Genomic DNA, 23,439 nt, shown 5'->3' on the forward strand with positions numbered 1-23,439 from the left:
CAGGGACCACTCAGTGGCGCCCTTATCTCTCGACGCTCTAATTTACTTTTTTCTCCCAGTAATTTTTGCTTACATGTCATAGATCCTCTAACATTAATGCTTATGCCCTAGGGCACCTGTCAATTTGATTACTTACTTTGAGAAATAAGGGCGCCCCCAACTACATCCTATCCCACCAGCTCTGATCACTATTCTTTTTCACCGAACTAGAAATATCTTAGAGTTACTACAGGATATTTGTTAAATTTCAAAATTACATCTGCGTTACGAAACAAAAATTTTATCGAAAACAAAGAGTAGTAACATTGACGTAATACACTAGAAATTTCGAATAGTACAAAAAGCGGCTGACGTGAGTGACGAGGCGGAGCGTAGCGGGAAAAAACGCGATCGCGATTACGTGTTATCGATTTCTTCTTCGTTCATTCTCTAGTGTTTGATCAGTTTTTATGACCTCGTTGAACGCTTTCTATTTGTTCGTGGTTTTCTTCTCGTCGAGTTTCGTTTTGCAGCTGTCATTTCCTCTCCTCTCATTTTGTTTTGAAGGGTATAATAGCAAGCGAATTTCAAGAGTACATTCGCAGTGCTAGTAATGAAGATTTGGGCTTCTGAACATGTCTTCGAGTAAGTACTGCTCCATTCATGATTTATGCTTATTTTAATTCTTCTGAAATGCTTTGTTTTATCCTGCTTTTATCACAGTCATGACTGGGAGACAGTCGTTAATGCTGCATGGAGAAAATATCCAAATCCAATGAACCAAGGTGTGACAGGAATGGATGTTTTACGGCAAACATTGCAAGCTGGTAAAATCTTGTCGGAAAGGATTATTCAGTCACATTTCCACATTCCTTCTTGGGCAACGAAGGTTGGTGCATTTCTAGCCACACTTTTCTTTTTTTTTTATTTCACAATCGTGCCATGCTTTTCCTTTCTCTTCTCCGATCCCCAGTGAACTTCTGATTTCACCTATTTGGCTGACAGTATGTAAAAATAGAAAAAAAAAACACAAAAAACAACAGAATATTGAAGTGTGAACTGTCACATCATTTCACTTTTGTTATTTTTAAATTCGTTTCCGAAGTCAAAGTCCAAACGCTAAGTCTTAAATACATTCCATTTTTTTGCTTTTTTTAGAAGTGGTTGTAGGGGTTACCCTTCGATATTACTGCGTGAATCATCGAAGAACTCTTATTTCTGAACGTGATTCATTACAAAACTTGTTTCTGCAGGGATTTCCTTTTGATAGTTCTAGGGGAATTATTTCAACAATTGTGCTGAATTCTTCTTGAAAACATCTAAGTAATTAATTTTGATTACTTATCTTTACTGGGAGTTTCGAAATCATAGCTAAGAAGGATGTTCTCATTTATTTCGTCCGCGTCTGGTTTATAAGTTTACATCTGTATTGTTAGAATTAGCTCTTATCACTCGCTTTACTTGCTGGTGCCGCGCTTTGGCGCTTGAACATTCATCTGTTATACCAAAAAGTGCATAGTCTCGCTTTTTAATCTATTCGAGTCATACTAGCTGAATATTTAGTTGCTGCGTAAAATTAGCGAAGGAAACAGCAAGTGTTTCAAGTAGTCAAAAAATAGATGTACAATGCATACTTATGTCATTTTCGCTGTTCATCGATCCATTCCTATGAAATCATAATATTGTTAAGCACTCAGTATGCTATTATTTGTATGTATCTTATAAAGAGTAAAAAAAAAAACTCGCTTTTTTTGTCGCTGTGGCGTAAGAGATTAGGTCTGACCCGGTCAAATTAATCAAACTCCATTTTGAGTAAAAAAAGCACATCCATAACTCTTAACTTTCTTTCTCTTTCTTCCAAATTACTTGAAAGTAGTGAATGAAGCCGTTGTTTTTTTTGTCATCTCGTGATGTCTCTCCAAACGGTACTTATTACCTCGAACTCAGCTAGGCTACCAGCAGCTCAGTTATGAATTAAGTTGGTAGTTCGGAAACAGAAGAGTGGTGTCATTTAGAGGAGAATTTTCTACTGACTACATACGCTTCCGTTTCCTCGTTATTATCATTGTACAATTTTATGCTTCGTTGTTATTGCGTCATACTTTTTTTTGGTGTTCATGACAAATGATAATGGCATTGCGTTGCATTTCGGGTGTTTATTGCGGGAAAGTCCTTTTGTAGTTTGAAATTTCCCATGTCATACCAACGAAAGCTTGAAGTTGTCCACTACATACTTTTAGAACATCGATTCTAAAACATGTGAAGGAATGTCATTCCAGTAGCACTTACTCTGATCAGGTCACACTTTTAAGGATGGTGTGGTAGCAAAAAAAGAACTCACTAAACCGGGTCTGATTATTGTTATTCTACAAATTGTCAGCTAATCGTTAACCTTGTGCTATCGACCTCGAACATCTCGAACAAAAAACTTAGAATGTTGGAGGATTGAATTCGTGTTGAAGTTGGTAGATGTATTTAATGTGACCCATTTATTTTTTCCCAATCTATGGATGTAGAAATTCATTCGATTTTGGTTACTTTTCACTGCCACAATCAAAATCGTTCGTACTTTTCTTATCTGTATGGTGATGTGGCATATTATATTATTATATATTATTATATATGTCCATATATTTTGGTTTAATATGTGTTTTCTTTTCAGTTAACGGGATTTTCTGGAACACAATATTCACACGAATTCACAGTTATTGATCCCCAGCAACGGACTATGTCACTAACAACAAGAAACGTATGTTGACATATAGCATTCGCTTTGATCTTAAGTTGTAGAGAGAAATTATTTACAACACAAAATTTTCAGCTCAACGGTTCTTCTTTTCTTCGAGTAGACGAAAAACTCACTTACACTCCTTTGCCAGAAGATCCATCAAAGTAAGCTCACCGCTCTTGGGTTAGCTTGGCTAACGCTAAGCATTTATTCAATTTAATCTTCAGAACTGTATTGAAACAAGAAGCTGTTGTTACAATCACCTTACCAGCTTTCGTTGACTATTGTGAAAAGACTTTCATAGGAGTATATTCATCGAACGCGGCTAAGGTAATTTTGTACGTTTTGCGTCCCTTCGTACGATTTTCCATCCTCTTTTTTTTTGTAGGGAAGAAAAGGCGTGGAGTGGGTGATAGACCAACTGAAGAACGAGTACACCGATATCTCAACAAAGGTCTCCGCTGAAGTTCTAGAAATGCAGGAAAAGGTTATGAACGCTTTTAAAGGCGCAAATCAATCGACGTCTCCCATATCACCTTAAATGTGGGTGCAGGAGTAACTACCATAGGAGTAGGATTACGTACTCATTGTCTAGTTCTTTTTTCGTCTAGTTCTTGTTTTCTCGGATGTGGACCTTTATCTACCTTTTTACCTCTATGTTCTCATCACAGATTTCTGTGACGTACACCTGGAATCACTAGCTTTTTTCAATATAAAGCTTACGGGTGTATGAACTAAGTTGAAGCGACGTTTAGTGCACTTAGGCGGAAGAGTTAAATTCTACATTCGGGTCACTCGTGAATTGTTTTGCGGTCCACTTAATAAGGACAAGTTAGTTTATAAAGTTCTTCAGCGACATGTATTGTGAACTCCCGGTTTGTGTGATTTATCCCTCTGTTCATCTAATAAATCCTCGCTAGATTGTTTTCAATTCAGAAAAGTCCACAGTAATCGCTAATAAATTGTCGATATGTGCTGTCGTCGATATGTCATACAAAAGAAAAGAATCAATAAATCGCAGAATTTACTGTAATCTTTGGTTTTTCCCGTCACTATCAACTAATCTCCTAACTGGCGTGTGACGTTGGTGTTGAATGTCACGCTGTACTACCAAAAAAAAAACCACAGGATTCTAAGTCGAAGAATTCAAATTCCCTAAATGTCGAAAGTACAGGATCGATCAAACGTTCAACGCATGAGATTACACGTGGGGAACCTGTACTAAGAGTCTAAGAAAAAAAGGAAAGGTGACTTTGTACGTGTCACGTCTCTTGGCTTTTTTTTTATCGAAACATAGTCTTGACTGTTATAATAGATTGCTATAATCATTCACAGTTGAAATACTGCGAAGTATGAGTGATGAAATGCACTGCATGACAAGTTTTACTTCTGAACAATAACAATAAACAATTTTCAACATATAAAAAAACATCTATTGAGTTTCTGCTATTTTTTCACTACATAAATCAAACATATTCTCTGTGGCAACCGTATCTATTGTTAAAGGTAAAAGTTCACCATCTCGTCGGGAGCGAGCCCGTTGGTAAAGGTCACCAGCCCTTCGTGAAACAGCAATTCTCTGCAGTCCTTTGAATGCAGTACAAAGGTCACAAGTGACATGACCGTTCGAACGTCGTATCTGAAGTAGAAGTAGAGTAAAACACGAAATAGAGCGCAAGGAAAATGGTGAGAACAAAAACGTTTCCAAAAAAAAGATTAAATGAAAAAACGAATGAGCGAGACGTGAGATTTCTTCTGTGAATGAAAGTAGATATGGCTTGACTCGATATACTGTCAATTCAGTAAATGTTCCGTGCTGAACGTGTCTGAGAAGTATTGCAATGAAAAACCTGACTCAGTACCACCGTAAATGAAGAATGACGATGAAAGCATAAGTTGTACTGTCTACCATTAACAAGTTCACGAAAGCATAAAAAAAGAAAATAAACAAGTTCCAGGGAAGGCTCTGCGAAAAATAAGCAGTATGCTCCCTAGTTAAGGCAGCCTTTGTGTTCGAATTTTCTATGAGACACTTTCCAACGCGACCTGCATACGCTACGTTTGTGAGCGAGCAAACAAAAATCAATAAAGTTCCCGCGGAAAGCAAAATGAATGAATAGATTGCTGAAAGAACCAGCTCGCGTACAAGAGTGGCGCGTTATAAGGTGCTTTGTAGGAAATTCCAACAAGAAGACTGTTTTTAGGGTCGGATAGAATGTGATCACGCTCATATTTTGGTATAAACCTCTCATCGACTTTTCGTGGAGGTCACAATTTCGTCAATTTCCTGATATGCTGCCTTTGAATTCAGGAAATCCGCCCTCGTTACATCTTACCTTGAGTATCCTCGCCATGCTTTCTTGAGGTTGTCGTACGCCCTTCTCTATAATAATAAATGAAAATTTTCCAGTCTCTGATCCTGAATTTTCACGAGGCGATCTTTTTCCATCAGCTCGGATCACATTCCATCGTATAGGAAACGTACATGCACTAAAAAAAATAAGAAAATGGCTTAGGAACACAAGAAAGCCGTGCTGTAACAAACCTTATCCCTAGCTTTGGACATCCGAGATCGTGTGGACATGGAGCAAATACCGTTGCTGGTTCTAGAGCAGTGGGCAGCGTAATTTCATGAGGAACCTGCATTAAAATATGCAGAGAAGAAAATCAGAAAGTGCACATGAGCAGTCTTCGTTGATCAAAATATCGAAATAAACTAATAGAAAACACTAAAAGAAACTAACCATATCTCGAACTAAGCAAAATCGTTCGAAATCACTGAGAGTACGATCACTCAGAACCGCTTCTATGCTATCGGACATCAATTGTTTCTCCTAAGAAGCACAAAAATAACATGAAAACTTCTGGGCACTAAAACAAGCACCATCTCTGTAAGGCCAGCAGAAAGTTTCAAAAAAAAATTCTACCCGACCTCAAGTAAGGATCTGGTTTCTTCTAAATGTAGCTGCGTTCCCGAACATAAAAGGAAATCACGAGCTTCCATGAGTGCCTCAAAAGCATCGCGTAAATTGGAATCAATGAGGACTAAATACCTAAAGTAGAGTATTTCGTTTAGAATGTCATCATAAGAGAGGTACTACAATTGCACACTTGTTGGTTCTTTTCCATAGGGAAGCCACAAGATCCAGACGAGATTCCTGTGAACCAAGTTCACACAAGGTTCTGTGAGCAATGACCAGGTCATATTTTGTTCGAAGTGATGGAGTAAGATGACGACGGAAGGTTACGTTTCGAAACAAAAGATTTCCGGAACCTCCCTAACGTAAAAGAGTTGGATCAATGAAAAGGACTTTTTAACAGCAAAGCAGTTGCTTAAAAAATGAAAATATACCCTCATTATGTCCATCGAGAACTGTATCATATTTTCGGAAGGATCCACCATGCAATAGTCTTTCACTTTCGAACCAAACTTTTCGTTCACAGCCCAGAATCCTAAACGAAAAGAGATATCGCTCGTTGAAAACTTGTTTTTTTTTTTGTAGACAGTTGAATTGAGAAATGTAACCTGCACCAATCCCACTGCCGTAATCCAGAACTGTTGACGGCGAGAATTCTTCAGCATCAATTTCTTCCAATACGCGAGCTATCTCTGCATAGTTAGGTGCCAACCTAGACGAAATAATGATTTAATGCATATTTAAAGCGAAAAATATGAAACGTCGAAATCCCACCGGGATAAAGCGTACGCCGCAGCTGCTTCCTTTGTATCAATGTCGAGAGGCTTCCAATTAAAATTCGACTTCTTTAAAATCTTATCAACTTCATTCCGCAACTTGTAATTAATACGAGAATCCTAAATGTATTGTTATTCTAGGCTCCGAACTCATAAAGGTTCGTATAGAGGTGAATTAAACGAACACTGTCACTGTCGACGAGATCACCAATATCTTCTTCGTTTTGTTGCTTTCTGAGGACTTCTTTGATTTTATTTCGGGCTTCACGTACCACAGATGGAGGAGCGGGGAACCTACAAAAGTTTTCTGTTTATCGTGCACATGATAATAAAAATATGTTGTTTAAAAAGCCACAGCAGCCACCTTCTTTGCGCCAATACATTGGATAATTGGTCCGCCTCATGTTGAAGCTGTTTCGGAGATCTATCACAAGAAATAAGTGCATTACGTAAACCAGCAACAGCGCATTCAGGGAGAGCGAATTCTCTTCTGAAAGAGAAACGAAGTCAAACAATGGATGTATCTTCAGTTCGTTTGTCTAGAAAATACTACTTTTCAAGGAATGATATGGTAACTTGACGGGTAGATAACTTATATGATATCAAATAGTAACTCATAATCAATAAACGACCATATTCAATTGGTTGTAAGAGGTTATTCAGTTAATAATCATAAATTTCTACAAAGTCACTATCCATGGGGCCGCAGTGAGTGGCTCATACCCCTTCAACGAAGAAAGATGAACTACTTATGATTTGATCAGAAATACAATTTGAACACAAACCGTGCAGTCCACACGGCTGATTTAAATAGTAAGGAGTAGTGGTTGTTGTCGACGTGATGTGGGCTTATCATGGATTATTATTGAGGGGACCGCCCGATTTCCTGGACGATCCTAGATGAGGCACCGTACCAAAGAAATGTAGACATATAGAGTGAGAAGATGTGGATGCATAGGCGTGCAAGTTCTTTGTGGCGAACAGATCCTCATCACTTGAGCTGCACCGATGAGTTAGACCCCCCTTCACCCAAGAAGGGTCCTGCTCCTCCCTATCGCACCTATCCTGCACATGCTTCGACAAATGGGCATCGGTGCTTATCGCTGCCCAGAGCACCGCGATGCGCCTTCGATTGAGGCAGGTCAAAGAGGAGACGGTCAAGCGGGACCGCAATGCAAGGATAACTGCCCAGAATGCCGAACAAATTCATCTAAACTAGAACTGGGCAAAGCTCTTTTTGGTGCAACGCTTTAGAACAAAGAACTTCATATGTGGAGATGTAATCCTTTATTAAGACTTTTTTTTTGCCTTATAAAAAGTCCAGAACAGAAAAGAATCAAAACGAGAGAACTAAATGTAAGAATAAAGAAACTTCACTTGCCTGAATCTCCTTGTTCGCTCTATTTTTGGAACTCGTAGCCGTAGAACTGATCTTTCCTGAGTCAACACATTTAGTGAAGTCACGTGCGCAACACCGTTAGCTACGGTTTTGTTGAATTCACTACTTTCCTCTTGCGATGTCGATGGAACTGAGGATGACAACCGCGTACGACATACAGCTGTGCATTGTGGAAAGCTGAGGCGGCGCAGCATAACTGAAATGGGAACAGATTCTAAATAGAAGAACAAAAATACATACAATCACTTCCCAGCCAAAGAAATCTTACAATGAATATCAGACTCAGGACCACATGTCTGGGAGAAATAAATAAAACACGACCAGCACTAACATCACTGTTAACTCAATAATAATATTTATTGATTTAATACAATGTTTGTGAAAAAACCCCACAAGACCTACGAACAAGAAACAAAAACTGCAGGAATGACGAACAAACCGAAGAAGTAACTTTTCTCCGAAACAGGACTGGCGCGCTCTATCGGCACATTTCCGCTCCATTGCAACAGTAGTAAGGAATGACAATTCCTCAATTTGGTTTCCCCCTTCACCACTTTGAGGTTTTGGTTGTTGTTCAATTTATCTGACTTCTGTTGTTTCCTTTACTCGGTTACTGTTTGTTGTTTGCACTGAATTCCTATTTTTGCCATAGGTAGGATGTTATGGAGACGGTAACTTCGTTTTTTTTCTCAATCTTATGTCTTTCAAAAACTTCGATCTTATCCGTCTTTTCCATCTTCATCACTGTAAATTGCTTCGAATTTATACGATGGTGCAAAAAGGCTGCAATTTCATCCCCGTCTACTAATAACATTAGTTTAGGATGACTTGCTCCGAAGTTCAGCAACAGGTACTCCAAATGGAGTTGGACAAGGGTGGTGCGTTTGACTTCTCCAATTGTATCAGGAACATGGCTTTATCCAGAATGGGCGTAGCACCTCCGAGGGTCCGATCTACTGGTACCACAATTGTCGCTGCAACGTACAAGGTATAAAGCAAGCAGTTTAAAAGTAGCTTTCGGGGAAGGTTTCGATGCTTTGATCTCTCCATTAGTAACTGGGGCTGCAACATAGTTCTTTACTCTCAAACACTTTGTAAAAATCCACAAAACAGAGTGTCAGGGGCGCCAGGGTTACCAGTATGCAGGGCGAACCAATTCTATACTTTTCATGAACATTGGTATGATACAATGTAAAGTGGACTTATGTTGGAATTTTTGAAATAAAACAACTATTAGCTTCCGTATAAGTAATAGCATACAACTATAATTTATTTCTTCATGTGTGGAAGGAGTTGCTTCAAGGAGTGAAGTAAACTGAGTAAATCCTAATAACGATTGGAAGAAATTTGCATCAAAAGTCTTCACGAGCGCTCCTTCCAAGGTAGATTTTGATACATTTAGCTATTTCTAGTTTCATGCTTTAGGATGGTCTTGTCATGGGTGCTGATTCTCGTGCCACTGCCGGAAATATTATTGCCGACAAACATTGTGAGAAAGTACACTACTTGACGGATTCAATTTACGCATGCGGAGCAGGAACGGCTGCAGATCTAGACCAGGTGATTTCAATCTTCACTTTACTGTTCTGTGGTGTAGTCTGCTAGCAGATCACATGCTCTCTTTTTGCTCATTTCTTTTCCAATTACGTATAATTTGAATGGTGACTGCGGTTATTTATATGCTATTTTCTTTCTAGGTAACCAAAATGCTTTCTGGGACTCTTCGTTTGATGGAACTGAATACTGGTAGAAAAGCGCGTGTTATCACTGCTCTGCGTCATGCCAAACAGCATCTATTCAACTACCAGGGCTATGTAGGGGCCTACCTGCTTATTGGTGAGTGGTTTCTGAAGTACTTTTTTCATAATTAGTTTTTAAATGGGTGGTGCTGTTATAAGCGTGACTTCTTCGTTCAATATTCTTACAAAACTGTATTTTAGGTAGTTGCATAATGCTACATCTATTTTATTCATTTAAGAAAAAAACATGAAAAGAACTTTTTTCAAACACTACGTTGCTAATGGCGACGTAGTTGCAAAATCTGTAGAAAATTAGCAGTTCGGAGCGTAGATTACGAAGATGAGCGTGGCCCTGCTCAATTCCCTCTGATTATCTTGAAAAAAGGCGTGGAAACTGCATGCAGTGAAGTCGGAGTTGAATACATTCGGCGCTGACTATATGTATTTCGAGCAGTGATCGACATGAATAGGATTTCACAATTAATTTATGAATTTCTGACTGCGTAAAAACGATCTAAATAGATTTCAGCCTTAAACTAATTGAAAGAATTTCTTTACATGTACTCTATTTAAGTTGTGATTCCCATATTTCTCCTAATCTTGCTTCAAAATCTCTAAGAATATTGTCTAAATTTCCATAAACATTTTTCAGTTGCTTCTAAGAATTCTAAAACGTGAGCACAGAAATCAATATGTTCAAGATTCGTTGAAAAATACATGTGCTTCCCTTAACATGCATATGTCATACGTACTAGTGATGTGAACGATAGTACTTTGATGGATTTTTATTTGATATTTGCACTGAGGTAGGTGAAACTGACAAAATATCGAAATTTTGGTAGGTGTTTTTTACTCCCATTGAGCTCCACCTTCTACCATTAATTTCTCTTTAAGGTGGTGTCGACCCAACTGGACCACATTTATACGAGTGTTCGGCAAATGGTACGACTATGGCGAAACCCTTTGCAGCGCAGGGTTCGGGAAGTTATGCAGCTATTTCTATTCTGGAAAGAGACTTCAAACCTGGCATGACCGTAAGTGCAGTTATCGATAAATTTCTGATTTGCTTGACAAGGATGGAGAAAATTCTAGTTTCCTTTTTTCATCTACAGGAGGAAGATGCGGTAAATCTTGTGCAGCGGGCATTGCACGCTGGTATGCATGGAGACAATGCTTCGGGAAATAGTCTGAATCTTGTTATTATGCGACCAGGAAAAACAGAGTTCAAAGTAAGTATAGCTTTTCTTCCCTATCCAGTTGTCTTGGTTTATATATTATACCTATGCTTCATAGAATGTCTATATTTTTAACAATTCTTTTCTAAAACATTTCTTCCTTACTAAGAAATTGTGATTGGTGTAGTCAAGGATTCTTCAGTAATGAGAGCAATTAAGGGTCCAATAGTGCCTGATTTCTGCAAGAAACCTGAACCAGTCGACTTGCCTTACAAATTCAAATCAGGTTCTACAAAAGTGTTGAAGAAAAAGACGATCAAGTTCGACGTGATCGAATCGATGGATGTTAGTCACTAGAGAATTCTGTGGTAACTAACAGTTGTTAAAAATTAATGGAATTTTTGACCATCGCACTTCTATTTATTTATCGTCCGACTCTTTGGTTTTTTTTATACTTCATCATATGGGCGTTCTACTGTGCTATGGTTGTTCTGCCGTAAATGGAATGTTAATAAATTTATGAGTTTCGTATGCTTTGCCATGGATCATTCTTCATTGTTGTGCTGAAGAGCTGTTGCCGGATGATCATCAGCAGACTATCCACATCCATAGCACTTTCACGTAGCTCTTTCTAACTGCATGAGATATGTACATAAACGAAGACTCTGACTGTAGTTATTACAAAAATCCGGACTCAAGAAATAGAAGTGGCACCAAACAACACCAAAAGAAGTCTTTGAGTTGAGCGGGAGTTGCCTTTCATACCGTAATCATTTTTTCATCACTGTGATTCGTTGGACTAATTCATGAATCCTTTTTTTTCACCGAAAATTCGTTTGTGGTAGAATTGCATTTCTGATAGATCATTGAGAGCTGAGGGGGAAGCCGTTGAGTTTCTTACGGTACCTCCTCTCGTAATTCGAAGTATGTTTTACAGCCTTATCTCTAGTTTAGGTTTGGTGACGAAATTAGGAATTTTTCCAACCATCTGCGAGTTTAGGTAGACTATTCAGGATTTCTCAACCACCAAAACTGCGGTTTTCGTATATCCATGCCTCATAAACGCTGTACCGTACAGTAACAATAAACATAAATACTTTATGCAGCATAGCTGCTGAATATAATGATAATAATAAGACTTGTTACATATATATGAACGTATTTAGAATTGCTTGATCATAGGGCAGGTGGCACAAATGGCGATGATGGTAGAAGAAGCACTACGGCAGGAACGATGGCTGACTGAACGGATCATAACTGTGGGACAAGTCCTTGTTGTTGTAAGAATTCTGCATATTTTTCATCATCAGCAGGACTTGTGAGATATCTGAACGGTGATATGAATATGCTATGAAAATCGTTCGTTGTCCAGCTTTTCCAGTTACCGTGGACATTTCAATCGCAGCTCTAAACTCCGTAAATCACGATATAATTGTTCTCCTTTCAACCATTCATGGGCCAAACATTCCTCGATAGTGAGGCGTTCTTCGATCTGAAGGCACTGAGTTTAGAATCCATGAATTCTACCCCACGTTCAACTATTAGAGTAGTGTTTTTACAAAAGTATAGTAATTTACTCACCTTGACTCGTAGAAGGCGTTGTATCAAATCAATAGCTGCTGGTGATACTTCTCCCCAAGGTTCAGCCGGAAACATGAAGGCGGCATTCTGGATCTGGTCAGCTATCTGGAAAATTTAAAAGAAACACTACGATCGCTCAAATTTATGTGCACTTCTGTAGTACTATGAGTTTAAAATCCCCGTTTATATCGTTTTTCCGAGAAAGATGAACCTGAGGGCAACTGCGGGAGAATTTTCGAGGATCTAGGGTATAATGAGAAAGTTCATTGTTGATATTTCTCCTTATACCTTAGATCCTCAAAAATCTCGAACATTTCGAACAACATCTAGTTGTTGAAAGAGCTCAACATCGAAAATTTCTCCGACGGCTGCCTTTAAACAGGTAAAGGTTGTACAAAACATCGTGGATCGTTAATTCAGGATTAAGGTAAGAAAGATTAGATTAAAATTAATTTAAGGTTAAAATTTAAAGAAGTGATCACTAGAATTGGGTGTTATCCTAACGGTTGTCATGGTTAAGGTTAATAGTGAGAAACTTTTACGAAGTTTACCCCCCTAGAATCAGCACCGAACCTCTTCAACCCCGTCTACGCTACCGTAGAAAATGAAGAAAAAGTGAGGATACAGTAGTGATCCAAGGATTCCAACTTAAGAGCCTTTAGCGAAATCACACCACCGATCGATGGTTGCGTCAGAGAGGCAGGGCCTCGGTGCCGTACTGCGCTGTGTATGCGTTGCGCTAGCGCGGTTGAACAAGTCTGATGTCGCTTTTATTCTTCTGCGCGCTACTATTTTTAATGTCTAGGCAGCAATAGTACTAATAATCATAACTAATAACTAAAATAACTATTAGTAATAACTAGTAAGTACTAATAATACTAATAATCATCATCTTGCATCTTGTTCCTCACCCACCTCTTCTCCTTCATTGAATGGGAACGTCCCGGATAACGTCACATAAATAATCACACCGACAGACCACATGTCCAGCGATTTATTGTAACCTGCAGAAAAATGTAGAAGTAGGTTCAAATGTCGAATATCAAGTGTGATTCGAATCCACCTTGTCGAAGCAGTACTTCCGGAGGCAAGTAGGCTGGTGTTCCAACGATTGTTTTACGGAATTGTGATTCGGGAATGAACCTTAATAGAAAAAGCTACTTTATACCAAAGTCAGTGAGGAATGTATAGACGAAGCTCGATGCAGCTGCGTAAGCGGTTGCGGTCGGTCGCGCTGGAATCCAGGTGGGACCATCTGCAAATTGTAGCGATGAGTGGAGCTAGCAAGGGTCCCAATTTGACCCTACCCGCTAGGCTCCATTGCACCGCCTCGAAAAGTACGCAAATGCACCGAACTCCATGTCGATTTGACTCTACGCTTAATGACTGTACCTGGCGTAGCCGAAATCACAAATTTTTGTCTGCGGAAAATTTGTGTTCATCTCAGATAGAAGAACATTTTCAGGTTTCAAATCACAATGAGCGATTCCTTGTTTATGGAGGTATTTAAGTGCGGATAAAATTTGCACAAGGAGGAAACGAGTAGCACGTTCGTCAAGCCGTCCAGCAGCCTGGAAAACTCATGGAATAAACTTTCCGCTAGGTGTAGCTCGAAGTTGTGTAATTGGAGGAAAAATTGGAAAATAAATGAGTTAACACAATAAACACATAGTTCCTCACCTGACTAAGTATCATTTCTAACATATCTCCATTCATTTTTTCCATAACAACAAATATTTTGTCCTTTGTTTCGCACATGAATTCCAGACGAACGATTCCACTATGACATACACGTTGTAGTATGGCAACCTTAATTAAAGTGTTATTAGGAGAATTATATGTTATCTGTAATGAACATCACAAGCACTGGGATATCTCTTGACAATAAATTAGGTCTTTAAGGTCTTTAAGTTAGGTTTTTTAGGTTAATTAGGTTTTTTTTTCAAGAAAATCTTCTGAATAGAATAAAGTGCGTTTCTTTTTTCTCTCTTTTTTTCTGGTGTACAATTGGTGTATTTGAATAAGTAAATAAATAAAAAATTTAAATAAAAAATCAAAAAAAATTTAATATCCTCTACTGGTCAAATTCCTAGGATTACCATCAACTTCGATTTCGGCTTAAAATCCCTCAAACACACGCGTTGATATTTCTGGTCAAAATTGTATCCTGGAATTCTGCTGCGAACCAATTTATGGACGAAAAAATTTCATCAACTCAACTCAGCTTTCATGTTTAGACTATAGATTCACGACTCTTCCTGTTTTCGTTTTTTGGCTTTTGTTCCAAGTTGAGTGGGTTTCTTCATAAATTTTGCTAATAATAGAAATGCTGGTCTTATTTTTGACAGGGGTCAGAAGTATTGTAAAAAATTACGAATTATTATTTATTTATTATTTATTGGCTACAATGGACCTCTGACCGATTGTCCTTCACTCTCCCCTATTATTATTATGATTTTATATTATTTTTTATTATTATAACTACCATTTGTATTAGTATTATTCTGAAAAATGTGAAGTATTGTCGCACTACATATTTCCTCTATTGGCCTAACGATAGAAATTTCTCCTCTTTTTATCGGTAGCTCTTTGAAAGATAGAAAGAAGAATATTGTAAGATATGGCTTTGAGTAAAGTTTACAGGAAAAAAAGGAAAAAATCCACCTCAGCTCTCATCGATTCTACTCCGTTGCTCTTCTTTGAAAATCGCTCTTTTGAAATTACCTGCAAAATTTGTTTATGAGGTCTTTTCAGAAATTTATTTTAAAAAAAGTGAACTAACACTAGATACAAATCAATCACCTTTACTGCTACCTCAACGCCAGTATGTCGTTGAATTGCATTATAAACGGTTCCAAATTGACCCGAACCAAGCACTTTTTCACTGAGAACCTGAACGAAGAAAGCAGGGTTCTGTGACGATTTAAAAAAAAAATAAGCTACAGTAGCTGGGTTGTGTTGTGATTTAAAACAACATTAACAACAACAAACAGCAAAAACGCACAAAAAAAAGTGGGTGATTCATATTTTTATGTACCTGATAGAGTTCAGCGAACTCCAATGCTCGTTCTGCGTTTGGTGGATCATTCCGACTAACTGGTGGTTGTAGCGCATCTTTCAATGCCTGAAATATTTTCCTAAGATTAAAAGTAGAATTATTATGAATTATTGATTAAAACTAGTATTAATTATTAAAATTAAATTATTAAAATTAAATTAAAAGTAAAATTGACCACTGATCCAAATTCTAAATATCCAAAACTAAGTGTTATAGTTATTGAGAAAGAGAGGAATTTTCTTCTTTAAAAAAGACCATGATTGAGAATCTAAGCGTGTTCATACTCGCTACCAGTATAACAGCGCAAACGCATAAAAACGCATGAATTCCGAACTACAAAGGCATATGGTGCACAACGTTTTGTGTAGCCGAGTGAAGAAAAGGTGAAACTTGGTGCAATTGCGTAAGCAGCTGCGTTCGAAGGGATACGATGTAACGCAGCAGCGGTTAGGATTGAGTGGAGACCTTTGCTAGCTCCATTTATCCCTGCAGTTAAGCATGGTCCCACCTCGATCACAACAGCTCGTTCTAACGCGACGCTTCGAGCGTGACCGCTTATGGAACTGCGCCGAGCTTCATGTCATTTTCACTTGTTTTACTTTTTTACTTATTACACATACTATTTTTTTTACTATTATTATATTACTGTACTATTTTATTTTTTACTATATATTGTATACTATATACTATTTTACTTTTTTATTTTTTTTAGTTATTATATATATCGTTTTTTTTTACTCAATATACTTACTGTACATGCGTTTGACTGAGCTGTAGGTTACTGTAATGAGAAGAACCGAGGAAGATCGGTAGGAAAAACCATTACATTTCTGCAACTACATCTCTCTCCTTTTCACTACAGTAACCTGCTCAATGTACTGTTCAACGTAATTTATGGACTATGATTATTGGATTATTGATTTCTTATTTCGATTGATTATTTCTCAAGCAATTGAAATTGTAAACCGTGGGCGTCAGAGTTGTTATTTTAATCAAATTTTATTTTAGGTCGTAGAGATTTGGACTATGGACTGTTCTTTTGCATTTAAATCGTTGTCCTCGAGCATTAATTGCTCGAGTGGACCCATATTTTTGAATTCTTTCTCTTTAAAAAAATAAAATGATAAACAAATTTTACCTGAAACCACAACTGAGTATTGGAAGGAGGTCGAATACTCAGACTTCGAGGCATTTTCTTCGGTGGTCCACCAGAGTATGCATGTAGATTCTCACCAACACAGTAAACAACATTAGAAATAGTTCGGATCTCAAAGCAATGAGGAGGGAATCTGAAAGAAAAAGATTGAGATGGAGGAAAATGATGTTATTTGAAAAAAAGGAAACGCAAGCGAACTTGGAGTGGACTGGTGGTCCTTGATGAGGAGTGATCGCGAGAATTTCAGCTAGAGGAAGCACCATATAGCATTTATTCGGATTTACACCTAAAAGTCTTTAGATCTGCGTACGTAGATATTTGTATGATTGGTTAATTTATTGATTTTTAGTTGATTGATCATATCTTCTAGTAGGCAGTATTATGTATCAAATAAAAAAGCAAATAAATTAAATAACAAAAAATTTATCAAATAAATATGGTTTCGTTGAAATTTGTGAAAAAGAAAAAAATAAAAAAAAATGTAGAAATAAGTTTAAGAACGTTCTGTCATTGTATATCCTACAAAAAGCACATCTCACCTTCATTATACTCGTTATACATATTGATCGCATCGTTTGCGAGAATCCAGTAATGTTTTAGTCGTCGCTCTGGATCCGAGAGCAGAAAATGAATCATCCATCCTTCCACTTTTGGCTGGGTTGTGCTCCTGGACGAGACTTGACCTAAAAAAGAAAAAAAAAGAATCAATTTTACAACGTTACGTACAACAACGGCGCTCGTTTTCCTCCACCTCAAAATATTTTTGAAGATATTTATGAGGTGTTCACAACTATCCAGGAAAATAAATAAAATAAAGAATAGGTAAATAAATACGGAAAACAAAAGTAGGTGATAAAACTAATAAATAAAAAATATAAAAAATAAAATAATAGATATTGCTGCTAAGATAAAAAGTTGAATACGATAAATAACAATTAAAAGAAGGTTTTTGGTACCAAGTACACTTCTACCAATTCCAATCTGTTAGGATCTGGGTTAAAGGAATCACGCTACGAATCTGAGGCGGTACGGATTTCAGGTGGGGTATTGGTATACGGGGTCGTAGATTGAGGAGAGAGGGATGATTCCGTCCATTTCTTCCTAACTCCCGTAAAAAAAACGGTCCGGAAGATACGGCTTCGAGCGTTCCGGCGCGCTATTTTCCACAAGGAGTTCGATTGGAGCGCGTCAGCCTTGTGCACGCGCCGCATCTTCCGGGCCGTTTTTACGGGAATTAGGAAGAAATGGACGGAATCACACCCCTCTCCATAATCTACGATCCTGTATACGAATATTCCACCTGAAATCCGTACCACCTCAGATTCGTGGTGGTTTCAGGTGGGTGATGCCTTTAAGGGAGGGATACTTGATGGAGAACTCACCAGGCAATCGGAATAACGGTATATTCTCGCTGCTGCTTGGCTCATCATCCATATTGACGAGATTTCCACGAGATGGTGGTGGCGGTGTTGATTCATTGATGCTCATTCGACTTATTGCATGATCGGAAAGTGTGCAATTTGATGGAAGTTGATGAGCGCATTTGTTGTGAACGTTCACCTAAAATATGTATGTATGATGACGGCTCTCCCTCATTATTACCTCATTAGATATTTCCATTCACGCCTCTGATATTTACGCTCGAAATCGTATAGCAGACAACAACAAACTCAGATGGAGAAATCTGCTAAATTTCAACAACAAATCTAAATATGTATCGTATGTTTCTATATCTAGAAAAATCCATTTTTGTTCTACTTTTTTTTGCTTTATTTCACTACTGATTTTTCGAGAAAAAGTTCTTTTTTATGGTGTATTTTTTTTTGAAAAAGAGAAGGAAATCAGAAAAAATCGGGGGAAAAAAGAAAAAGAAAGGAAACCAGTTGCTATCGATTATGCTTAATTTTTGGTGTCTGAATGGCGTTAAAGAGCTGCATCCGGTTTTAATCTTTTAGATCGCTGAGCGTTACGAACGCCATAAAGTCATTAGTAACTGATAAGCAGTGATTTTTGTTATTTCATGGATAGATTTCTGATGGAAATTAAAGGAAAAATCGGAAACTCGGACCATAAATAAAGTGTCACCAAAATCTCCTACGGGAAACAAAGAAAAAAAAAACAAAACATAAACGCACTTGCGCCTGAAAAACATTAATGAAACGCAGTGTGTGTTTTTTTTGGGTCCCATAAATGCTAGTCTATGCAAAAACTGTGTTTACCCTGACGAGTTGTACGGAACAAACACTTTTCAAATCCAAGATCCTCGAAGAGAAACTGTCAAACTAACCAAAACTAAAAGAAGTTCTTAAGTGAAAAGGACCACTTCAATCGGTCTCAGAAAAGGTCTCCAAAAAATTCTCAAAAAAAAAAATGAAGACCGATCGATGTCACTTACCCCACAATCCCTACATTTTAATCCTTGTCGAATTAAACCCTTAAGCATTTTGTCACAAATTTTGCACTTCGTTGGTGTCAGGTAATTGTTTTCGGCGAGCGTATGAGGAAGTTCCAAGGCGGCACCTAAATCGGTGCATATTACTCTTTTTTTTCGAAATAATAATAATATAATAATAATTTTTTCGAAATCGAAAATTTTTCGAAATTTTCTTCTCTGGTAATGTACGAGATCGAGAATCCGGAGCTGACTCACTTGGTGTTCCCGGCGGAAGCGGAGTTCCTACTCCTATTCCTCCGGGTCCCATCGGTACGGGACTCATTGTTGATAGGCCAGGTGTTGCCGATACGCAATTGTTACGAGGTGCTTCAGTACAGCGACGATGGAAATTACATCTAAATGGAGTGAGGGATCATTCTGGATGAGGTGGGTCCCATCCAAGGATTTGTAACTGTACGTACTTGCATGCGACACAATGAAGTCCTTGACGCATTAGACCAGTTAGCATAGCACCGCAAAAGTCACAGAATGTCAACGTCATGTAGTTTTTCACCTGAAGAGCCACAGGATTAAAAATTTCACATTTTTTTTTCTATCGCTACTCAAACAGTGGAAAATGTGTCCCTCACCGACCTCAAGCACATGCGGTCGTGTTGGTTTCTCATTTCGATCCACTACAATCACTTCCACTATGCAACCGTTATTCTGGAAAGATATAGTAGTGGAAAAAAGTCAACTAATGATAAAATAAATTAAATAAGTGAATAAATAAACATAAGGATAGAAATAACAAGCAAAGTAAAGAGTAGTTATAGTATAATTACATTTACAGTAGTAATTCTTTTGCAGAATAATACAACCCCAAGTTACCAGATTTTTTTTTGGTGTGCAACCTTAATTTTTTCAGTCTTTCTTTTTTTGTTTTTAAATCACCTTTTCCACATCAGGTGGTGATTTTCCTGGCACAGGCGGCACAGTGCAAATATTTTCCTATCCGCTGTTAATCGGAAATGTTTCTTAACAAAACTGAACAATTTTTACCTTAAAAAACTTGAAGAATTGTCTCTCCAAGTACATATATCGTTATTTTTTTATTAAACAAGCGCTGATGTTCAATCGAATAAACGCGACGCGTCTGCCGCAATAAACATTTCCACTCTGCATTCTTTTGAGTTGTTATTTTTGTCCGAAAAGCACCTGGGAGATCTTAGGTGTTGCTGATGTTTAATAACAATTTTTTTCCACCAAAGTTCCAACGTTTTCCGGGAGTGCAACAAATTTTCCAAACAAACAAGGCACCCAACGGAGTCTCCCTATAAAACATTACCATATATATGTGTGTGCGTCTCAAAACTAGATTGATTGCAGAACAATTTAGAAAAATAATTTGTTTTGATTGGAGACCATAGAATAATGTTGGTGTTGTTATAAATTGACAAATATATAAGATGGCAAAATCAAGAACTTTGATCAAAACGAGAAATTTACAGTAACCGGCACTTTTTTTTCTTGAGGAAACTTTGCTCCTTTTATATTATTTTTAGATCGCCTTCGAATGATCTCTTCTATATATTATAGTTTCCAGATCAGCACTATATATATATATGTACTGAATTTTAAGGATCTGAAATTTTTTTGCGCCAAAAAGGCTCCATAAAATCATTTTAAAGGAGACTTTTTCTACAAAGTAAAAAAAAAAACAAAAAGGGTTTTTGAATTATCAGTTCTTCAAGGAGCATTCTGGAAGCGTTCTGGAACAAAGGCATCTATGTACGATCTGCCTAAACATTGGCAGAAGATCATCGATGCCAATGGGATATACTTCAGATGATTTACAGTTATTTAAAAAAAATTGTAAAATAAAAAAAATGTTTAAAAATTGTAAAATAAATAAAAATATTGTCAATTTGTCCGGGAACATTCGACCAACCTAATACATTCACTTTGTTACGATTTAAAATAATCTTTGGTAAATTTGGATCCTGTTCTTAGAAGAGAATGTATTGAGGATAGAACACTCGGTATACACATTATGTTCAGCGGAAAAAAAAACCACTTAAGATGGACGGTAAAATTTGCAAATATCACGCAAAAAAAGAAAAAAAGAATTATTTACCTTTTTTCATGGAATTTCGATGCTTTTAAAGGAAAATTAAGCGTACCAATTGCGATATACTGCCAATATGCTGTAAAACGCTTGGCGAGTCGTAATCGTGTCGAAACAGATGCAGTTCACTTTCGCCAGGACTTGTCCTTTCCACTAACGCACGAGCTCGACGTCGTAACGATTCGAAAACCTAAAAAAAAGGGAATTAATGAAGAACTGAAGGAGTAATTCAACTTGTTTCCTTTTTTTTCTAAATCCACTACCATCAAAACAAAATAAAAATTAAAAGCGACAAAATTGTAACATTTTTAATTGGTTTTCTTCAGCTGTAGCCAAGCCAAGCCATGCCGAAACGTTAGCTGTTGTTCAATAAAGAAAAAAAATAAAGAATAAAATCAATAAATAAAGAATAAAGATGAGCGCCAATCTAGGGTAGAACTAAAAAAAATCAACTGAAAACTACATTTCAACATGCCGAGATTCAAAGACAGCTGAACATGGGAAATAACATTTTTACCTTCTTTTTCATTTTTCACAAATAAAGAATCGAATTTTTCTTCCTCCCTTTCCACTATATATTTGTTGAATTCTATTGATTTTATTGAATTTTATATTATAATTCATAATTTACATTATCATAATCAATTCATAATTTAATTTATGATTATTTATTAATGTTATATTTTATATGTTATACATGTATTATTTATTTACTTATATTACATTTTATGTTTTATATTTTTATATTTGCATTGTGTTTGTTTTGTATTTTGTTCTTGTCACGTCCGTTTTCACACACCACTGAGCGTATTAAATAAATAAATAAGTAAATAGATAAATAAATAAATATACCTGAGGTTCATCTGTCCTTTCCAGAATTACCATCTCCTTATTGTTCCCATATTGTAGGGTTACATGTATTCGAGGATCACCGCTACTACTTGCCTGCATTACTGTAAACAAAATTGTTACAGTGTGGAAACTGCAAAATCTACAAGAGAAAAAATGCGAAAGTGAGGAAGCAGTGAAAACTAGAAGAAAAACAGGATTCTTAAGTTAACAAGATCTCGTTAAATCAATGACAGATATATGACAAAATTAAATCTAAAAAAATTAAATTAATTAAAATAAAAAGAATAAAATTAATTAAAATAAAAAAATTTAAAAAATTGTAGAAGGAATACACCAAAACGGGAAGGATAGTTCAAAGAGGGAAGGATAGAGTCTCCGTTCCAAAGCATTAAAATAAGTGAGACTTAAAGCTCAATTACTTTTAAAAGATGAAACTGACCTACTATGGACATTATATTAAGTTTAAAAAATTAAGAAATTAAGATGAAATGAAGTGATATTCACTTGTGAGAAGTGCTGTATTTTGTAAAGTTACTATATTATTATTTTGCATTACTATTATATGTACTATTAGCGTATGTATAATACATTAATTATTCCCTATCATATAATTATATTATGCTATATTATTATTATCAAGTGATTAAATAAAATCCACAACTTTTTCTTTCACCTCTTCTTTCGTCCGTTCTAAGCTGTAATCTCAGAATCATCACGCAAATGTCTCTCCTGTAATAGTTGTGTCACTATGTTGTAATTCCAGCAAAAAGAAGAAAATAAAGTTGATGGTGGAATACAATGGAGATGAGTGGAGATATTGAAGAAGAAGAGAGAAAAGAAAGAGAAGAACAAAGGCAATCAACACATATACGAGTAGTTTTAGCCATACAAAGTATCTTTTAAAGGAAATCCCTTTGTAAAAAAAAACTTACTTACTATTATTCACCTTTTCACAGGAACTCTAAATTAATCTAGAAATATGTGCAGTTATCATTTGAAAAAAGTGAAACATAGGTTTGAGAAGGGGAGAAAAAACGGAAAAATTGAAAATTGAATCATATATATTTATATATATATAGAGACAGATTAGATTATACAGATTAAAATAGTTGAGAAGAACTAGGAAATTAGAACTAAAAGGGAGAAGACTAGACTGGAATAGAATAAATATAGATTATAAATTAGCAAATTCATTTCTTTTTCTTCGAAATCGATTACATGAGGTGATCAATTACCTATTTTTCTGGATAAAATAGAGACCCATTCAGTAATTGGGGTGGTAGCTAAGTTAACTGAAGATTTTTACATGAACTAGTCCAGCCTTTTGCACAAAACACAAGCTAAAACAATGATCATGAACATATTGCTATTCCCTCTCAATAAAGTTAAACACTTCAGAATTTATTAGTACAAGAACACTCAAATCTTCCATGTAAAACATCCTTAGCTCATTCATAAACAGTATGAGAGTGGAATTTTTAAAGAGTTACAATAACTCCGCAATGAAAACATCGTGCATTAGTTTTCCAATATTGCGATATTAAGTGATTATTATTATTATTATTATTATTATTAT

At 36.6% G+C, this 23,439-nt stretch overlaps 4 protein-coding genes across 4 annotated transcripts; 2 read left to right on the forward strand and 2 right to left on the reverse strand.

Moving 5' to 3' along the window:
- Positions 1 to 592: 592 nt before the first annotated feature.
- Positions 593 to 3,248, forward strand: RB195_007937 (uncharacterized protein; the record flags this gene model as incomplete). Its single annotated transcript, XM_013451087.2, has 6 exons — positions 593 to 624; positions 703 to 868; positions 2,642 to 2,728; positions 2,801 to 2,871; positions 2,935 to 3,037; positions 3,096 to 3,248. 6 exons carry the CDS (start codon positions 593 to 595, stop codon positions 3,246 to 3,248), a joined length of 612 nt encoding a protein of 203 aa, XP_013306541.2.
- Positions 3,249 to 4,139: 891 nt separating this feature from the next.
- On the reverse strand, positions 4,140 to 7,994 carry RB195_007938 (uncharacterized protein; the record flags this gene model as incomplete). Its single annotated transcript, XM_013451086.2, has 12 exons — positions 4,140 to 4,346; positions 5,044 to 5,197; positions 5,253 to 5,347; positions 5,452 to 5,541; positions 5,640 to 5,760; positions 5,819 to 5,985; positions 6,060 to 6,160; positions 6,234 to 6,337; positions 6,400 to 6,521; positions 6,587 to 6,695; positions 6,766 to 6,891; positions 7,783 to 7,994. 12 exons carry the CDS (start codon positions 7,992 to 7,994, stop codon positions 4,140 to 4,142), a joined length of 1,608 nt encoding a protein of 535 aa, XP_013306540.2.
- Positions 7,995 to 8,623: 629 nt separating this feature from the next.
- Positions 8,624 to 11,071, forward strand: RB195_007939 (uncharacterized protein; the record flags this gene model as incomplete). Its single annotated transcript, XM_013451085.2, has 6 exons — positions 8,624 to 8,788; positions 9,226 to 9,360; positions 9,498 to 9,636; positions 10,434 to 10,573; positions 10,652 to 10,768; positions 10,934 to 11,071. 6 exons carry the CDS (start codon positions 8,624 to 8,626, stop codon positions 11,069 to 11,071), a joined length of 834 nt encoding a protein of 277 aa, XP_013306539.1.
- Positions 11,072 to 11,965: 894 nt separating this feature from the next.
- RB195_007940 (uncharacterized protein) lies at positions 11,966 to 21,962 on the reverse strand (the record flags this gene model as incomplete). The annotated part of the gene is made up of 20 exons (XM_064181849.1): positions 11,966 to 12,041; positions 12,100 to 12,206; positions 12,296 to 12,400; positions 13,211 to 13,299; positions 13,359 to 13,438; positions 13,688 to 13,866; positions 13,976 to 14,104; positions 14,960 to 15,019; positions 15,098 to 15,187; positions 15,333 to 15,419; positions 16,492 to 16,642; positions 16,708 to 16,795; positions 17,049 to 17,192; positions 17,892 to 18,069; positions 18,905 to 19,029; positions 19,160 to 19,299; positions 19,366 to 19,457; positions 19,538 to 19,609; positions 21,067 to 21,201; positions 21,864 to 21,962. 20 exons carry the CDS (start codon positions 21,960 to 21,962, stop codon positions 11,966 to 11,968), a joined length of 2,226 nt encoding a protein of 741 aa, XP_064038606.1.
- Positions 21,963 to 23,439: the final 1,477 nt, after the last annotated feature.

The sequence above is a fragment of the Necator americanus genome, chromosome I (assembly GCF_031761385.1).
Source record: "Necator americanus strain Aroian chromosome I, whole genome shotgun sequence".
Classification (NCBI taxonomy): domain Eukaryota; kingdom Metazoa; phylum Nematoda; class Chromadorea; order Rhabditida; family Ancylostomatidae; genus Necator; species Necator americanus.